The following is a 16,904-nucleotide window of genomic DNA, read 5'->3' as shown; positions in this document are numbered from 1 at the left end:
TTTTTCCAAAGAAGACATCCAGATGGCTAACAAACACTTGAAAAGATGCTCAATATCACTCACCATCAGGGAAATACAAATCAAAACTACAATGATATACCATCTTAGGCCTGTCAGAATGGCTAAAATTAACAACACACAGGTGTTGGCAAGGATATGGAGAAAGGGGAACCTTCTCACACTGTTGGTGGGAATGCAAACTGGTGCAGCCACTCTGGAAAATAGTGTGGAGGTTCCTCAAAAAGTTAAAAATACAACTACCCTACAACCCAGCAGTTGCACTACTAAGTATTTACTCAAAGGATACCAAAATACTGATTCAAAGGGACACATGCACCCTGATGTTTACAGCAGCATTATCAACAATAGCCAAATTATGTGAAGAGCCCAAATGTCCATTGACCGACCAATAGATAAAGATGTGGTATATATATGTACACACACACACACGAATATTAATCAGCCATCAAAAAGAATGAAATCTTGCCATTTGCAACAATGTGGATGGAGCTAGTCTATTATGCTAAGTGAAATCAATCAGCGAAGGCAGATACCATATGATTTCACTCCTGTGTGCAATTTAAGAAACAAAACAGATGAACATAGGGGAAGAAAGACAGAGAGAGAGAGAGACAGAGAGGCAAACCATAAAAGATACTCTCAAATAAGGAGAACTAAGGGTTGCTGGAGGGGAAGTGGGTGGGGGGATGGGTTAAATTGGCGATGAGCATTAAGGAGGGCACTTGTGATGAGCACTGGGTGTTATATGTTAAGTGATGAATCACTAAATTCTACTGCTGAAACTAGTATTACTCTATACGTTAACTACCCAGAATTTAAATAAAAACTTGAAACATTAAAAATAAATAAAAATAATAAAATGCTTTAAAAACAAAAAAAGAAGGAAAAAAGGTGAGGAAGGCCATCAGTGTCTAACCAGCAGTGTTCTTAAGCCCCAGTTTTCCTGTGACCTTCAGGAGTATGCGCCTAATAGTCTCCTATCTCTTCTACTCTTGCATTAATTAGGCTTGAGCTACCTGGTATTTTTAAGTGTGAGTTTGTGTCTAACTGGAGAGAGGCTTCCAGAGGGTTTGCAAGTTGGAAGGCAGCCTAGTGTGTTACGAAACAAATGAGCTTTGGAGACCATGTCAGGACTTCAACCGGGGAGCATGGCCATCTAGTGTCTCTGCAACCTTCAGTCTCCTCATCTATAAAGTGGGAAAAGTAACACCACCTACACTTCAGAAGGGGCTGGATGCTTAAGTGAAGTGACATGTATGAAAACTTAGGATAGTGCTTAGTATACAGTACCTGCTCTGTAAATATTAGCTAATATTACATGCAGCTTATCTATTTTAAAGTATGTGAATGTGATCTGTAAATAAAATAAGCAAACAATAGTTGTAATGTAGAGTTGGAGTGAAAAGCATGGATAAAAGGAGGTACTTATTCTAAGATTTTTGTATTTTGTCTGCAGTGTCCGTGGTGGTGAAGAGTCCTATTAGTCTGTCTGCATTATAATCAACCTTAAAACACCAAGAGCCCCAGCATTCAGGAACTTGGGGTTAGTCCACTGCGTAAGCCAAATCCATTGTGTTTAATTCGTTGTGTGTAAAAATTCCTCCTCTAAGTCACCTCAGGCAACTCTATCCTACCTTAAAGGAATTTAATAAAAGCTCCGTACTTAACACCAACTTATTAATTCTTGGTGATGGGTATTGTGAATATATATAATAATACATAAATTTGAATATTTCATAAATTTAATGTAAAGAATTAAAGTTGAAGAATTGTTTAGAATGGTCATTAGCTTTCAGCACCAAGATGCATTCTCTTTTGTCAAATTAGGACTGAAATTTTTTAAAAGAGGTTGAGATTAAACTATATTTAAATCCAAAGAGTTTACAAAACAAGAACACAGAGATGTTTCTACTTACTAGGGGAAAACGCTTTGGTTAATAATTAGAGATGTTCAATTATTTACTTTAGTTAGAGTCCCTAAGTCTGCTTGCCATTAGGGAAAACTACATCCCTGGCAGGAATGCACATCACTGAATTTTACAGCCTGTGAAAAGGAAAATACTGCACAGAGAAACAGAGCACACTAGCAAAAGTGGCAAGGTCAAGCTGAAAACTATGCCAGATACTTAATCCCTCAGAATTCACACCCAGATCAGGATTTACTGGTTCAAAATGCAACTAAATTTAGCTGAAGAAAATAGAATTGAAAGGCATTCAGTAGATTTACTGAGGACTAGCTCAGCACTAGTGATTAGATCACTTTCTAATCACAGGTGAATTTTAAGATGTGGATCATAGAAATCAATATGTTTTGTATAAAAGACTTAAAAGAAAGAGTACAAATAGAAAAATGAGACAAAATTTGAATCAAAGGATGGAAATACAGTGGCCCAACTTCAAGGACATTGTTAAATGTTTCTATTAGAAGCTGTTGGGTTTTTATTTGTTTATGATTTCCACATGTAGGGAGGGAAGGGTTAGAGGAGAAAACCTAAGCCATCCCTTGAAACTGTCTTAAAACTCTTATTTTCCTCCTTCTAAAGAGACAAATTCACATTATCCTTCTCCAACCAGGACATTCTCTACAAATGCTATGACATACAATTTGATTTACTATGAATTATATCTCAATGACTGAACTTCTACGTAACTAACTGAAGGTCAATCTTGAACTCTTAACTCTTGATGGAAGAACTTTTTCTAAAATAATTTTACAACTTAGATAATAGGTCAGTTTTCTTAAACTTCCAAATGCATAATTATAATATAATATATGTAATACAGAAGTATGAGGTATCAAAATGAATTTGCAAAATAAGCAAAGCTGTAAAGGGAAATTGTTTGTAATCACAATGAATTCAGTATTACTATTGATTTGATCATAAAATTAGCACAATCTCAAAAGACGCAAACAATGCATTCATTGATGGGGGGAAGAAAAGAAAAAGTACTGTAAATCCCAACAAATGTAAGTCATGTCATAGAAGTTTTGGTGTCCAACCTTTTACACATACCTTTATGCCTTTATACACTGGCATACATTTTTTGACTTGTATTGGAAGGCATATATGCCAGTTTATTTCCTTCTTTATGAAGTTTTATTAAATGTGTTAGGTTTTTTAAAGTTTATTTATTTTTGAAAGAGAGAGAGTGGGCAGAGGAGGGGCAGAGAGAGAAAGCGAGTTAGAGAATCCCAAGCATGCTCCACACTCTTCAGTGCAGAGCCATGTGGGGCTGGAACCCACGAATCATGATAGCACTGAAAGCCTTAGCCTGTTTAGGCTGTTTTCTTGGATTAAGAAAAATCCTATCAGCGAAGGGTATAAGAAATAGAGGTGATGTAGCAGGTACCTGACTACTGTATTTAGGGTAAGGAGAAATAGGGCAGCAGTGTCAGGGCCTAGAGCTCTTAAATCCACACCTTGTAAGCAGTCATCTATTCTGCCAATTTTTAGGGTGTTCCCATCAATTTGCTGAAATAAATTCGATGACAGCAAGTAATGAGATTAGAGCTGGATTCCACCTAGAGGTGTCTAAATACCATGACCACTTGTAACTTGTATCTTGTTTGGTTACTAGAATTACAATCCCTTGAGAGGATTCTGAGTGGCCAAACTTGCCAGTGGATTTCTCTCAAAATGGTCTAGATTTAAACTCAGCATTATTCAATGATAACATCTGTCTCCTCTGGTTTACGAATGCATTAACCTGAGCATATCTTCCTAAAACTGCGTCCTCTACCTCTTTTTATTGATGCCCAAAGCACTTGGGTCGACTTTGTATTATAGTCAGGAGTTCAGGGAGAAAGATGTCAGTTAATCAACGTTTTATTTTGTTATTGTACTTCAGTGTTTCAAAAATCCTCAGAGAAGAAATACTAGGACTAGGCATCGCTATATGGTTAACACTAATCAAACCAAAAATCCACATAACAAAGCACTTTCATCTGTTAAAGGCCAATTTTGAAAGACAACAAAACAATAATTTGATTATACTGGAGTTGGAAGAGACCTTTGTAAATTTAGTCACAAAATCTTATTGTACAGAGGAATAGCCCAAGCCACAAAGTTCAATGGCTTGTTCTTCAAGGTAGACGACAAAGAAGACAATGAGAAAAATGACAACAAAGAAGAATATAAAAGACCTACTGGTAGATCCAAGACTATCTGTCAAAACAGACTGGGGCTTCTGCTGCCACAAAAGATTTCCTTTCTAGCCCTTCTCCAATGAGATCAGAACACACACACACACACACACACACACACACACACACACACACATTTTACAACCTGGGTTATACCCTTGCAAGGTTTTTAAATTTCTCTCCCTGAGGCAACCTGTGCTTTCATTTCATTAACCCTATAATACTTTGAGATATCATATAACCAAACCTTATTAGCGGTAATCCCTTCCTAATGACATTTCTTAAATGCCCAAAGAGAAGGGCCTAACTCAGTAATACATCTCAGATGAAAAAAGAGAAGATGAATCAGGAGAAATCAGACCTCAGGATAAAGTTAAAAGGACAGAGGATGGTGATAATCAAGGTTCTCCATGGTCAGTGATGAGAACAAAGAAGGGAGTGCAGGGGCAGGGTAGGAGAGTAGTAAACACGTATAGATTAACTGAGTTTAGGGCCCCGACCAAGGTAAAGCAGTAATCAGGGGAACAAACTGGGATCAACTCACTTCATCCCAGAAAGGGAGCCATGACTGTATGGCAGGCATTATCCAAGGGTCTCTGCTGTTTTACCACCAATGGCTCCAAGAAAAGAGGCCGCCTTCTCTCTGCTCTGGTCTCTGGTACAGAGAAAGGCATTTTCTTCCCCATGAGGTCACAAATATCATAGTGGTAGAAAGTCCAAGTGAGCTGTATACAACAAGAACTTGTAAAGAAGATTCCTGACGCTGATTATTTTAAATATTTTATTAATTCGGTATGCACTTCAGAGGGGCACAACTTTTGTGTACTAATAGATAAGACAGAGAAAGTCACACTGATTCCATAAATGACCTATTGTTCTTTGAATAGTATTATTCTTTAAATTTTAACAACTTTATCATGAGCACAGTTATTTACATTTGGGTCAGAGGTAAAGCTTGTAGAAACTTAAAAAGTAATGGCTCAGAGGATTTTCGAGAGCATTAAGTGAGTAATGTGTTTTGGTACCTTGTCTGAAACATTAGTAAGTGCTACATAAGCATTAGTCACTAATTTTGCTATTGTGATTACGACCCTTTGAAAATCTGATTAAAACTACCAGGGCAAAGTATATTTATATATGGGAAAGCCTTAGAAGGGGAAACATTATATTCAATTATATCCCACTGGTGCATTTCTCTACTGAATGAAACAAGTCATATTTTTGGAAATACAGACAGCTGTATCCTGTATATCAAACTAAAAATGCCATGGCAACCACTGTTCCTAAGCAATTGTAGAACTGTGTGTGTGTGGTTCTTTTTCTATATAATAAATACAAGTGGAAAGTGGCGGGGAAAATCAAATGTTGCATGATAACCTGGACAAAATAACACAAAGATGTATTTCTTAAAGATTATAAGGACATGCTCTGTTACAACAACCTTAATGACTCAGCATAAAACAACTAGGATTAAAACTCATTGAGCAAAGGGACTTCTGGGTGGCTCAGTCAGTTGAGCGTCCGACTTTGGCTCAGGTCATGATCTCACTGTTTGTGAGTTCGAGCCCTGCATCGGGCTCTGTGCTGAAGGCTCGGAGCCTGAGTCCTGCTTCGGATTCTGTGTCTCCCTCTCTCTCTGTTCCCTCCCACTCGTGCTGTCTCTGTCTCTCTCTCAAAAATAAATAAACGTTAAAAAAAAAAAAACAACAAAAAGCCTCATTTAGTGACACTAAGACCGAATATGTACTTGCACATTTTATAAACATATGATAATCTATCATCTTACCTACTTATAAACCATGATAAATATTAAGAGGCAAAATTGACCAGAAGATGAATGGCAAGCATTTCTTAAAAACAAATCATCTGTTAAAAAATGAACACTCTCAGTATTAAATTTCAGTTGCATAATACTGGATGACAAAGTATTTCCATTTCTCAATATCTGAGTGTTTGTCTGCACCAGAATGCAAAATGGGACCAAATGAACAGTTCAATCAAGATAATTCTTTATTGTGCTTCCAGCCAAAAGCCAATATCCTAACGAAAATGAGGTGCCATTCTGGTAGCCTGGGAAAAGCTGCTTTACTGCAGTGTCCACATTAACTCCAAAGGGTTATAAAACCATACCAAATGTGCAAAATTAAAGAATTCTCCAAAAGTTTCTGTGGCTTCTGTGGGCCAAGACTGTCCACAAATGGTGTCCAACTCTTCTTTCCCTTCTTTAAATGTAAAATACTCTTTAAATGGCTAATTTGTCAATAATATTAAGACATCCTTTGGCCAACAGATTTTATTAAGTGTGCTTTCCACAGAAACTTGGTCAGAGAACATGGTGCAGACACTGGATTTCTGAACGTTTTAAATTTAAAGTTTATTTATTTATTTTGAGAGAGACTGAGAGTGTGAGAGGGAAAACGACAGAGAGAGAGGGGGACAGAGAATCCTAAGCAGGCTCCATGCTGCCAGCACAGAGCCTGATGCGGGGCTCAAACTCATGAACTGTGAGGTCATGACCTGAGCTCAAATCAAGAGTCAGATGCTTAACTGAGCCACCCAGACACCCTTGAACTTACTTTCAATCTCAGAATTGTAAGTCATTTTCAATTTAAGTAAATGTCATTGCATTTCTAACTTTTGTCATGTGTGAAATAAATGACAATCTATATAAATAACTATATACATGTTATCTTATTGTAAATAACCATACACATTTATACAGTAATACGTGAGATACGGTTTAGGTAAACGACAGCAGGAGACTACCATTACGTATGTTGTTGCAAAAATAGCCTTTCAAATCTTTATTCACAAAATATCCGAAAAGATCTGAGAAAAACTGCTCAAAAATTTCTAATTGGGTAGTTTTCCTCTGCAAATGAACACTTCCATAGAAGACAGTATGTTCACCTTTTATAAGGAAAATGACACAAGGTTTGAAATGAAAACGAGTACAAAGAAATTTAGGGACATGAAAAAACACACTGTAGCAATGACAGTAAACTATCTCTTCTTTAAGATACATTCTTTATGTGGATAAACTAATTGTAGTTGCAAAAATGTTCCAAGAAATAGGTTAGGATAAACTATTTTACTAACTTGGATCTTCATTGAATCCTCTTTGTAAACTGCACAATCAGTTGCCAAAATTAGCTTAGAAAGTCAACAGCCTTTTATGTGAAGAGTTTCAGTTTAAGCTCCAAAATCACTATCCAATACTTTAATTTGCCAGTATTGAGAAATGCTTTAGAGAAATGAGACAAATTATTAAATGCTGACAGCCAAAAAGCATGAAATAGATGTGAGGGGAAAATTTTTTTCCAAGCTACAAGTAGACTGACTTATCCATAAACCTAAGGCAAACATAAGATCGACTACTTAAAATAAGGCTAACATGAAGTGAAAGCTCAAAATGAATAAAACAGTTAATTACAAATCACTTTGGCATGTATTATTGTTATTTACCTCTAGTTCTATTTGCTTGCACTTCACAAAAGTATGTATTTGCTATTTCTAATAGAAGGTAACTATTTCCAATAATTTCTTTCTACTTTATTAAAGGATGCTTTGGGGGAAAAAATGTGTAAAAATGAAAACGTTATAGGTCTGTTAAACAGCGCACCCTTGTGGTCTATTCTGATTCCTGAACAATAAAAATTACAGGATAAGAATATATCCAAAATTCTTCAGGGATTTGAAAATAATTTTTTCCAGTACAAATCAAAGCCACACTGAGATACCACCTCACACCGGTCAGAGTGGCTAAAATGAACAGATCAGGAAACTATAGATGCTGGCAAGGATGTGGAGAAACGGGAACCCTCTTGCACTGTTGGTGGGAATGCAAACTGGTGCAGCCACTCTGGAAAACAGGGTGGAGGTTCCTCAAAAAATTAAAAATAGATCTACCCTATGACCCAGCAATAGCACTACTAGGAATTTACCCAAGGGATACAGGAGTGCTGATGCACTGGGGCACATGTACCCCAATGTTTATAGCAGTGCTTTCAACAATAGCCAAATTATGGAAAGAGCCTAAAAGTCCATCAACTGATGAATGGATAAAGAAGATGTGGTTTATGTATACAATGGAATACTACTTGGCAAGGAGAAAGAATGAAATCCTGCCATTTGCAGCAACGTGGATGGAACTGGAGGGAATTAAGCTAAGTGAAATAAGTCAGTCAGAGAAAGGTATCACATGTTTTCACTCATATGTGGATCTTGAGAAACTTAACAGAAGACCATGAGGGAAGGGAAGGGGAAAAAATAGTTACAAACAGAGAGGGAGGGAGGCAAACCATAAAAGACTCTTAAAAACTGAGAACTGAGGGTTGATGGGGGGTTGGGGAGAGGGGAAAATGGGTGATGGGCATTGAGGAGGGCACTTGTTGGGATGAACGGTGGGTGTTATATGGAAGCCAGTTTGAGAATAAATTATATTAAAAAAAAAAAAGGAAAATAATTTTTTCCAGGTATTTTTTTCCCAGCCTATTACTTCCAGTCATCAAAAACAATGCCTTTTTAAAGTTTCAAATTTAAAACTAAATTAAAATAGATATAAAATGTCTGTAGTAATATGACTTTTTTATTTTAAATTTAAAATTAGCAGTAAAAGGGCATGTGGGTGGCTGTCAGTTACGCATCTGACTCCTGATTTCAGCTCAGGTCATGATCTCACAGTTCATGAGTTTGAGCCCCGCGTCTGGCTCTTCGCCGACAGCATGGAGCCTGCTTGGGATTCTCTCTCTCTCTCTCTCTCTCTCTCTCTCTCTCTCTCCCTCTGCCCCTACCTCCGTGTGTGCACACACTCTCTCTCTCTCTGCATCTTTCTCTCTCAAAAATAAATAAACTCTAAAAAGTAACTTAAAATAAGCAGTAAAATAAGCAAAATGTTAAATTGCCCGAATATTTGCATCTGGCTATACAATTTCAATTTGGGGTCAATTTATTTTTATGCCCAATGTAATGTACACTGAATTTTTGTTCTCGGTCCTTAAGCTTTCAATACAACCTTGCCAAAATTCCAGCTTTTCTGTACAAGGTTCAGAAACCAGGAATTACTGGGCCAATTACTCTAAAAGTAAATTTAAGAAATTTTTAAATTATCCAAGTACTTTTGAAAATTTACCATATGTATACATGAAATACTAAAATTTTGTGATAGTCTGTGTGACAGTAATTCTCATTGTATATACGACATTTGGCTGTATGAAAGTTCAAATTAAAGGTTACTTATTAATTCTCTTAAAACACCTATTATGTTACAATATTTTGCTGGGGAACACAATTCTTGCCCTTCTGTTGTGAAGAGGAAAAGGGAAAAACTAACAATGCTATAAACTTTAAACAATAAAATAACACTAACGTTTATCTTCAGAAGATGGGGCACTTACCCTATATTGTGTTATGGCCACCAATGGAATATTATGCAGTCTTTAAAAAGAGGAAGGCCGTTATGTATTAATAAGGATTTCCAAGATATATCATTCACTACTAAAAAGTGAGGTGTAACACAGTGCATGCAGTGTATGACTAGAAAAAAAAATCATGTGTAGCACAAATATTGGCTTGAATATGAATAGGTCATGTCTGGAAGGATACACAAGAAACTGTTATCAGTGGTTGCCTCCAGGCAGAAGAATTTGGCTGAGGTCAGGGTAAGGAAGGAGAATCTTCACTCCATTCTCCTTTTTATCTTTAGAAATATGTATCATTTAAATATACAACCTACGCATATATATAAATAAAGACAAAATAAAAATTCACAGGAGAGACAAATTCAGAGAAAGTAAGATCACCCTTCTGGAATCTTTAGAAAATTCTCTATGAAATGAGTGAAACCACAGGTATAATTTGAATGGATAAATAGGAATGAAGAAGAGAACACCAGGCTCACTATGCTAAAAGAATAGGAAATAGGCTTCTGCACAAGCAATGAGTCAAATCTTATGGTTAGAGTTGAAAGCATACTGGAAATGATGAGGAATTAAAGTTTAAAACAAAACTACATTTCTGCACAGCAAAGGACACCATCAACACAGTGAAAAGGCAACCTATGGAAATGGGAAAAATATTTGTAAACCAAATATCTGATGTGGGGTTAATATCCAAAATATATAAAAACTCATGCAACTCGTTTGCAAAAACAATAAACAATGCAATTTGAAAATGGGAAGGGGAACTGAATACACATTTTCTTGAGGAAAATATACAAATGGCCAACAGGTACATGAAAAGGTGCTCAACATCACTTATAATCAGGGAAGCACAACTCAAAACCACAATGAAATATCACCTCATCTCTCCTAAAATGGCTGTCATCAAGAAGAGATTTGTGCTGGCAAGGATGTGGAAAAAAGGGAATCCTTGCTCACTCTTGGTGGAAAAGTAAAATGGTATAGCCACTATGGAAAACAGTACAGAGGATGTTTTTTTAATAATTAAAAATAGAACTAGCATATGATCCAGCAGTCCCATTTCTGCATATGTATCTAAAGGAAATGAAAATGGTATCAACAATATACCTACAGTCTCATGTTTACTGCAGCATTATTCACAATGGTCATAATATGGGAACAACCTAAGTGTTCATGTATGGATAAATAGATACGCAGTACATACATACAATGGAGTATTAGGGAAAGAAGGAAGCCTGCCATTTGCAACAACACGGATGGACCCTGGGGTATTACATTAAGTGAAATAAGCAAGAGAGAGAAAGACAAACAATGGATGGCATCATGTATATGGGGAATCTAAAAGACAGAAAGAGAGAGTAAAAAAAGGCTGACTGAGAAAAAAATCAGGAGAGGTTGGTAAAAGGGGACAAACTTTCAGCTATTAGAAGAATAAGGTCTACAGATCTAATGTAAATAATGGTGACTATGGTTAATACTGTATGATATAATCAGAATTCATTAAGGGAATAGAAATTAAACATTCTTATCAAAAAAAATATGTGAGGTGATGGATGTGTTAATTAAGTAAATGGTAGGAATTCTTTCACAATGTGTATGTATTTCAATTCACCACAATGTACACTTTAAATTATCTTGTAATTTGCTCTGTCGATTATACTCCAACAAAACTGAAAAGAAACAAAAGTAGAACTGTCCTCTCCCCCAAATTGTGATTGGTTTGTAGAGGGCCTTGAATGCCTAGAAAATAACAGCCAGTTATCAAAGTTTCTGAACTAAGAAGACATGTTAAAGTACTGGTCTTCTCCTTACTCTGCACCCTGGACTTCTTTCTCTCTCTCTCTCTCTCTTTTCAATAAATTTTTTTAATGTTTAACTATTTTTAAAAAAGACAGAGACAGAGCATGAGCAGGGGAGGGGCAGAGAGAGAGAAACACAGAATCTGATGCAGGCTCCAGGCTCTGAGTTGTCAGCACAGAGCCCAGCATGGGGCTTGAACCCACGAACCATAAGATCATGACCTGAGCCGAAGTCAGATGCTTAACCGAGTCACCCAGGCACCCCTGCACCCTGAATTTTTCTAAGGCATGACTTCAGGAGAAGGAATGAAAGAAAGGGACAAGGAAAGATAAGGAAGGGAGACTGAATGAGGGGCTCACTAAACAAAACATCAAAAATGATCCTGAGCTTTTAAATCTGGGAGAACAAAAACAAGCTTTATCTCCAATATGCTGATTTCCAGGTAGTGATGAGTGAAGAAACAACCGTGAGTTCAATCTGCAACTGAAGAAAATACTGGGATTGGAATCACAGAGTTGATGTGTTCATTTCCCAGGGCTGCTGTAACAATTTACCACGACTGAGGGGCTAAACACAACAGAAATGTATTCCTTCACAGTTCTGGAGGCCAGAAGTCTGAAATCAAGCTGTCGGCAGGACCATCTCTCTCTCTGAAAGTACTAGGGGAGAATCCTTCCTTGCCTCTTCCAGCTTCTGGCTTTCCTTGGCTTATGGCAGCATAACAACAGTCTTGGTCTGCATTATCGCATGACCTTCTCCTTTTTTGTCTCTGTGCATGTGTCTCCTCTCTTATAAGAACACGAGTCATAGGAATTGGGCCCAGACTAAGTCCACCATGATTTTATTTCTAGATCCTTGACTTGGACATATCTTTTGAGGGGACACTATTCAAACCACTGCAGTTGAGAACTCAACAAAGAACACGTTTTCTTTGAAAGAGTATGGTAAATATAGGTGAAGACCATAAATTCAGGTACCTCCAAATTTAGAAAATGGGTAGAGGAAGTGGTGGTAAGAAATAGAGGTGAAATATAAAAAGAGAATCAGGACCAAGAAAAAGAGAAAAAATCAAGACCACGGGGTGATTTAGCACATCAAATATGGTGAAGTAAAGGAAATAAATGCTGAGATGCCTAGGAAGGCATGATTGTGTGTGTGTGTGTGTGTGTGTGTGTGTGTGTGTGTGTGTGTGTGTGCGCGCGCGCGCGTGCACACACACACACACACACCCCGAACCACGGCATAATTGTTAAGAATTTTTGTAATGAATAAATAAAAAATGGTTCTTCAGCTTCTCTAGGGAGAAACAAATAATTCTGGGTCATACTGAACAATACATCAAAGAACTCCCCAGATGTCCAGATCAAAAGAAAAAATAATTAGAAAATTATATAAAGATGTCCAGTCTGCCAAAGGCAACATACCAAAAAAAAGAAAGAAAGAAAAAAAAATTACTTAACATGGGATCATCAACTGGTCAAAGACCAGAGGGTGAGAATCAAAAGAAATGGCTTTTGGTGAGGCCACTGGAAGCACAGTCTAGAATGTTGAGAAGCAGACTATTAGAAAGACAACGTAGGCCTCTTCAGGATCCAAGCACAAGGAAGTTTACTGGAAGAGAATGGATGAGGTCATTTGGAATAAAGATTTGTGAGCAGGGGCTAAGATTTATTTCTACACAAAGAAAAAGACAGACATCGGTAACTACTCAAAAGTATAATAATTTACACCCTTGTAGTATAGTTCTATGATAATTAAAATTTTAAAACAATCCTAAAAGTGCTACGTTTTAAATGACTTACTATGAAGAAATGCAGAGGAGTTCCAGCCACAAAATGCAGTCTTTGGGGACACTGACTTTGCCTCTGCTTATCTCACTCAGGTTTCAATCTCTGCTTCTTGTTCATGCCCGGGCAGGCCATCACCTTCACATTCCCACACCTTTGAATGTGGTTCCTCTTGCCTGACTAAGGCACACCCACACAGATGTTAATCCTGAACCCAAAAATCACCTCTTCCGTAACACTTCACCCAATTACCTAGCAGTTCCTTTGCAAAACTTTGTAGCAAATGATTTTATCATTTGAAAAAATAACTATTCTCCTGATTCATAAGGTGAGATTTTTTTTACCACAGACATTAGATAAGAAAATCTTTATAGAAATAAGAAGACAGCTGAATAGATGATTTTCTAAAGAGCTACTGAATTTAAGCATTTTTTGCTTCATTTCTACCCTGATTTCTATTTACATTCTAAAGGCATTTAGTTTATAAATTACAATTAAAAACTATGGTTAAAATTTTTAAAGTTAAGAAAGCATAGAAATGTTTATTAGTTGGTTGGGAAGTGTTAATTTACCTAACCATTGAGTTTACTAAACTTCCAAGGGGAAATAAAACCCTTCAAGTAGATATAGGAAAAGTTCTCAGTGTCTCATATATCTCAAAATAAAATTTGCTCTCAAGGTTACTTAAATCGTTCGTCTGATTACAAGCAACAAAATATACAGTCTCATGTTCAATCCCCTTTGCTTAAAACTTCATTTACAGTCCACATGAATAAAGCAAGGAACGTACGTATTTTATAGCTATGAAAAGTAGTTTGCAGGAAAACCACATGTTGCAGGAAAATGTGGGAGTGAACAGAAGCAAAGACACACCTAGAACACTGATTTGAACATAAAGAGTATAGAAAAGAACTGAAATATATTCTCTATAAAAAGACACTTTTTAATTTTTATTTCTTTAACTATAAAGTGTCTATCTACCAAAAAAGTATCAGGAATTCCCCAAGAGAATCCCAGAGTCAGGTCAAGAAGATACATCTAGTTACAAACCCACGAATGCCACATAAAGGTCTTGTTGCTATTTAAAAAAAAAAAAAGTTCAAAAATAAGTATTTGCATTCCCAATACATGCATTCAGCAAGCGCCTCTGGTTGGGCCTTAGTCAGGACTTTAAAGTTTATGGATGATTTATTTGCTTGAATATGAAAGCTACTTAAAATTGACACATTTATTCTTTACAGCATCACAGAACTGTACATAATCTCTTCCCAGGGCCAATGTTACTAATAACATGTTATTCATCTTATCACATATTAGTAACTTAGTGCCCGTATTAGTAGATGAGGTGGAAAAGGACAAGTAAGAGGAAAAATAGATGGCCCCCTGCCCCATCCTAAAAACACAAAACAAAACAAAATTACGCACCTTATCTGTTTCATCCACACTCAAGGATTTCACTACACAAGAAGCTGGCCTCTCCTGGATGTGAGCAAGGTCCTGCGGGGCGCTCTGAGACACTGGCATTGGAGGCAGTGGAGCCCGCCTCTTCTTGGGTGCATCCGATGGCAGGGTGTTTGAAATGTATGGTTTGGAAATGGTATTGGACCTAGTAAAAGCCGGGCGATGCTTACTTACTAGAGGAGTTGCAGGAGCACTTGCAGTCTGACAAAGAATGAAAAGGCAAAATCTATAGGTAATTTCAAGATAAAAAGCACATGCAATTAAAAAACAGATGAGAAGAATCTGAGAAAACATTGCATAAGAAAACTTTTACCTGTTCCCGCTTTTTCTTACTGCGTTGAAAAAAGCTGAAAAAACCTTTATTGTCTTTCTCCTTCATAATGTCTAGGTTTTGTGATATTTGGCAGGATTCTAAAATAGAAGAAAAGGCTCTTACTTTTGTACATGGAGTTGTATATGTTCACCTCCAAGTTTTCCCTTGAAAAGCTTATCAAGTGATAAAAGCTACTAATTATGATTGACTATGAACCATGCACTCTGCTTATTCAATTCTCAAAGCAACATGTAAATTTAGTATTATTGTTCCTATTCCAGAGCAGAGCAATCTGAAGATTAGAGAAACAAACATACATACTTGGGGCCAACAATCAAGAAATGACAGAGCTAGGACATAAACTCAATTCTTTGTGACTCAGAGTCTGTGTTCTATGCACAATTACCAACATCTCAGAAGTAAAATGGACACTTTGAATTAAATGAGATACGAGGCTGTTATCATACAGTTTGAATTTTTATTTTATCTCAGAGCTAAACAGTTATGAAATACTGTATTCTCCAAAACATGATTCATTAGTACTTTATTAAGTGTTTCAAAACATTATTTCTTTAATCTGATGGTTCTCAATGAAGGGGCAAGTTTCCCCACTCCTGTCCCCCAAGAACACTGGATAATGTCTGGGGACAATTTTAGTTGTCACAATTGAGGTAGAGCAGGAGGACGTGCTACCAGCATCTACTGGGTAGAGGCCAGTGATGCTGAGCACACTACAATGCACAGGACAGCCCCCCAACAACAAAGGGTTATCCGGGCCCAAATGTCAATAGAGCCAAAATTAAGAAACCACATTTTAATCAGAATGGTAAATGTCCACCCTCATGATTGCATATTAACATTCCATTTTTCCAAAAAGTATTTCCTAATGTCAACTAAAAAGGTCTACAAACAATGACAAATCTAGTAGTGCTGAGGAACCCTGGCCCAGATAGTCTCTAAATACCATTTCCCACTAAAAGAGGACCACAACTGCATACAAATGGTTGATTCTTTGTGATATCAAGGATTGTAAACATTAGTCTGGAATATCTAGTCACAGTAGACAGAAAGAAATCAGAGTCAAAGGGGGTCATTTTAAAAGGGTGCAGGAACCAATCTGACATGGTTTTTACTGACCAAAGTCAGGACAACTTGGGCATCATACGAATAACTGAATAAATTGAAACATTTTGCATACATTTAATTCCATGCATTTATAATGATACTGAAGAAAATAACATCCTCACTGTTTACCTTAGGGTACTGCTAAGGAACCAGTCTGTTAAAAACTGATGAAGGAAAAGAGTCACACTTTTTTTCATGCCTCTTCTGAATGAACTCTACCCAGGTAGACAAGCTGATATGGGGAAATTTGCTGTTTCAGAAATATCTCATCTCAATTAATAACTAAAGGAATATTTGCAGATTATGATTATTTTCCAACTCCTAATCAAGATTTAAGCAATGATTATTGATGGCTAACATCAAAAATGGTTAACTTGCAGGGCACCTGTCTGGCTTAGTCGGTAGAGCATGCAACTCTTGATATTATGGTCCTGAGTTTGAGTCCCACATTGGGTGCAGAGACAACATACATACATACATGTGACTCGCTATTACGTGGCTGCTGCTGAAAGTACATAATACCACCTATGAAGTATTCTTGCTGAAAATATCTCACCCAAATCTGATCAAGTCTCTAGGTTTAATAATCAATGTAGAGGAAATAGAGATGACCAAGACGCATGTTTAATTGCACCAGAGGATGCAATCAGCAAAATTCTGAATGTGGGAAACTCGAGAAAACAGAAGACCCGGTTTCTTCAACAAATGACTTGCAAATTAAAAAAAAAAAGAGAGAGAGAGAAAAACATGGAATGGGGAATCTGTCAGTTTCAAAAAACATTTCTACTAAGGAGCACATATGTATTTTATGGTAAATCACAATATAATTTCAG

The 16,904-nt window shown here is 36.9% G+C and overlaps 1 protein-coding gene across 13 annotated transcripts in view; it reads right to left on the bottom strand.

The window, feature by feature from the left end:
• COBLL1 (cordon-bleu WH2 repeat protein like 1) overlaps positions 1 to 16,904 on the bottom strand; it is a 175,071-nt gene that overhangs the window by 29,051 nt on the left and 129,116 nt on the right. For all 13 annotated transcript variants that reach the window (XM_060621271.2, XM_060621266.2, XM_060621277.2 and 10 more), the window contains 2 exons: positions 14,947 to 15,044; positions 14,598 to 14,834 (listed from right to left, as the gene is read on the bottom strand). In XM_060621271.2, coding sequence (XP_060477254.2) covers positions 14,598 to 14,834; positions 14,947 to 15,044 — 335 coding nt within the window. The remainder of the gene's footprint in view (positions 1 to 14,597; positions 14,835 to 14,946; positions 15,045 to 16,904) is intronic.

The sequence above is a fragment of the Panthera onca genome, chromosome C1 (assembly GCF_046562875.1).
Source record: "Panthera onca isolate mPanOnc1 chromosome C1, mPanOnc1 haplotype 2, whole genome shotgun sequence".
In the NCBI taxonomy this organism is placed as follows: Eukaryota; Metazoa; Chordata; class Mammalia; order Carnivora; family Felidae; genus Panthera; species Panthera onca.
The sequence above is the reverse complement of the archived record's forward strand: the minus strand, read 5'-3'. Positions and strand labels throughout refer to the sequence as shown.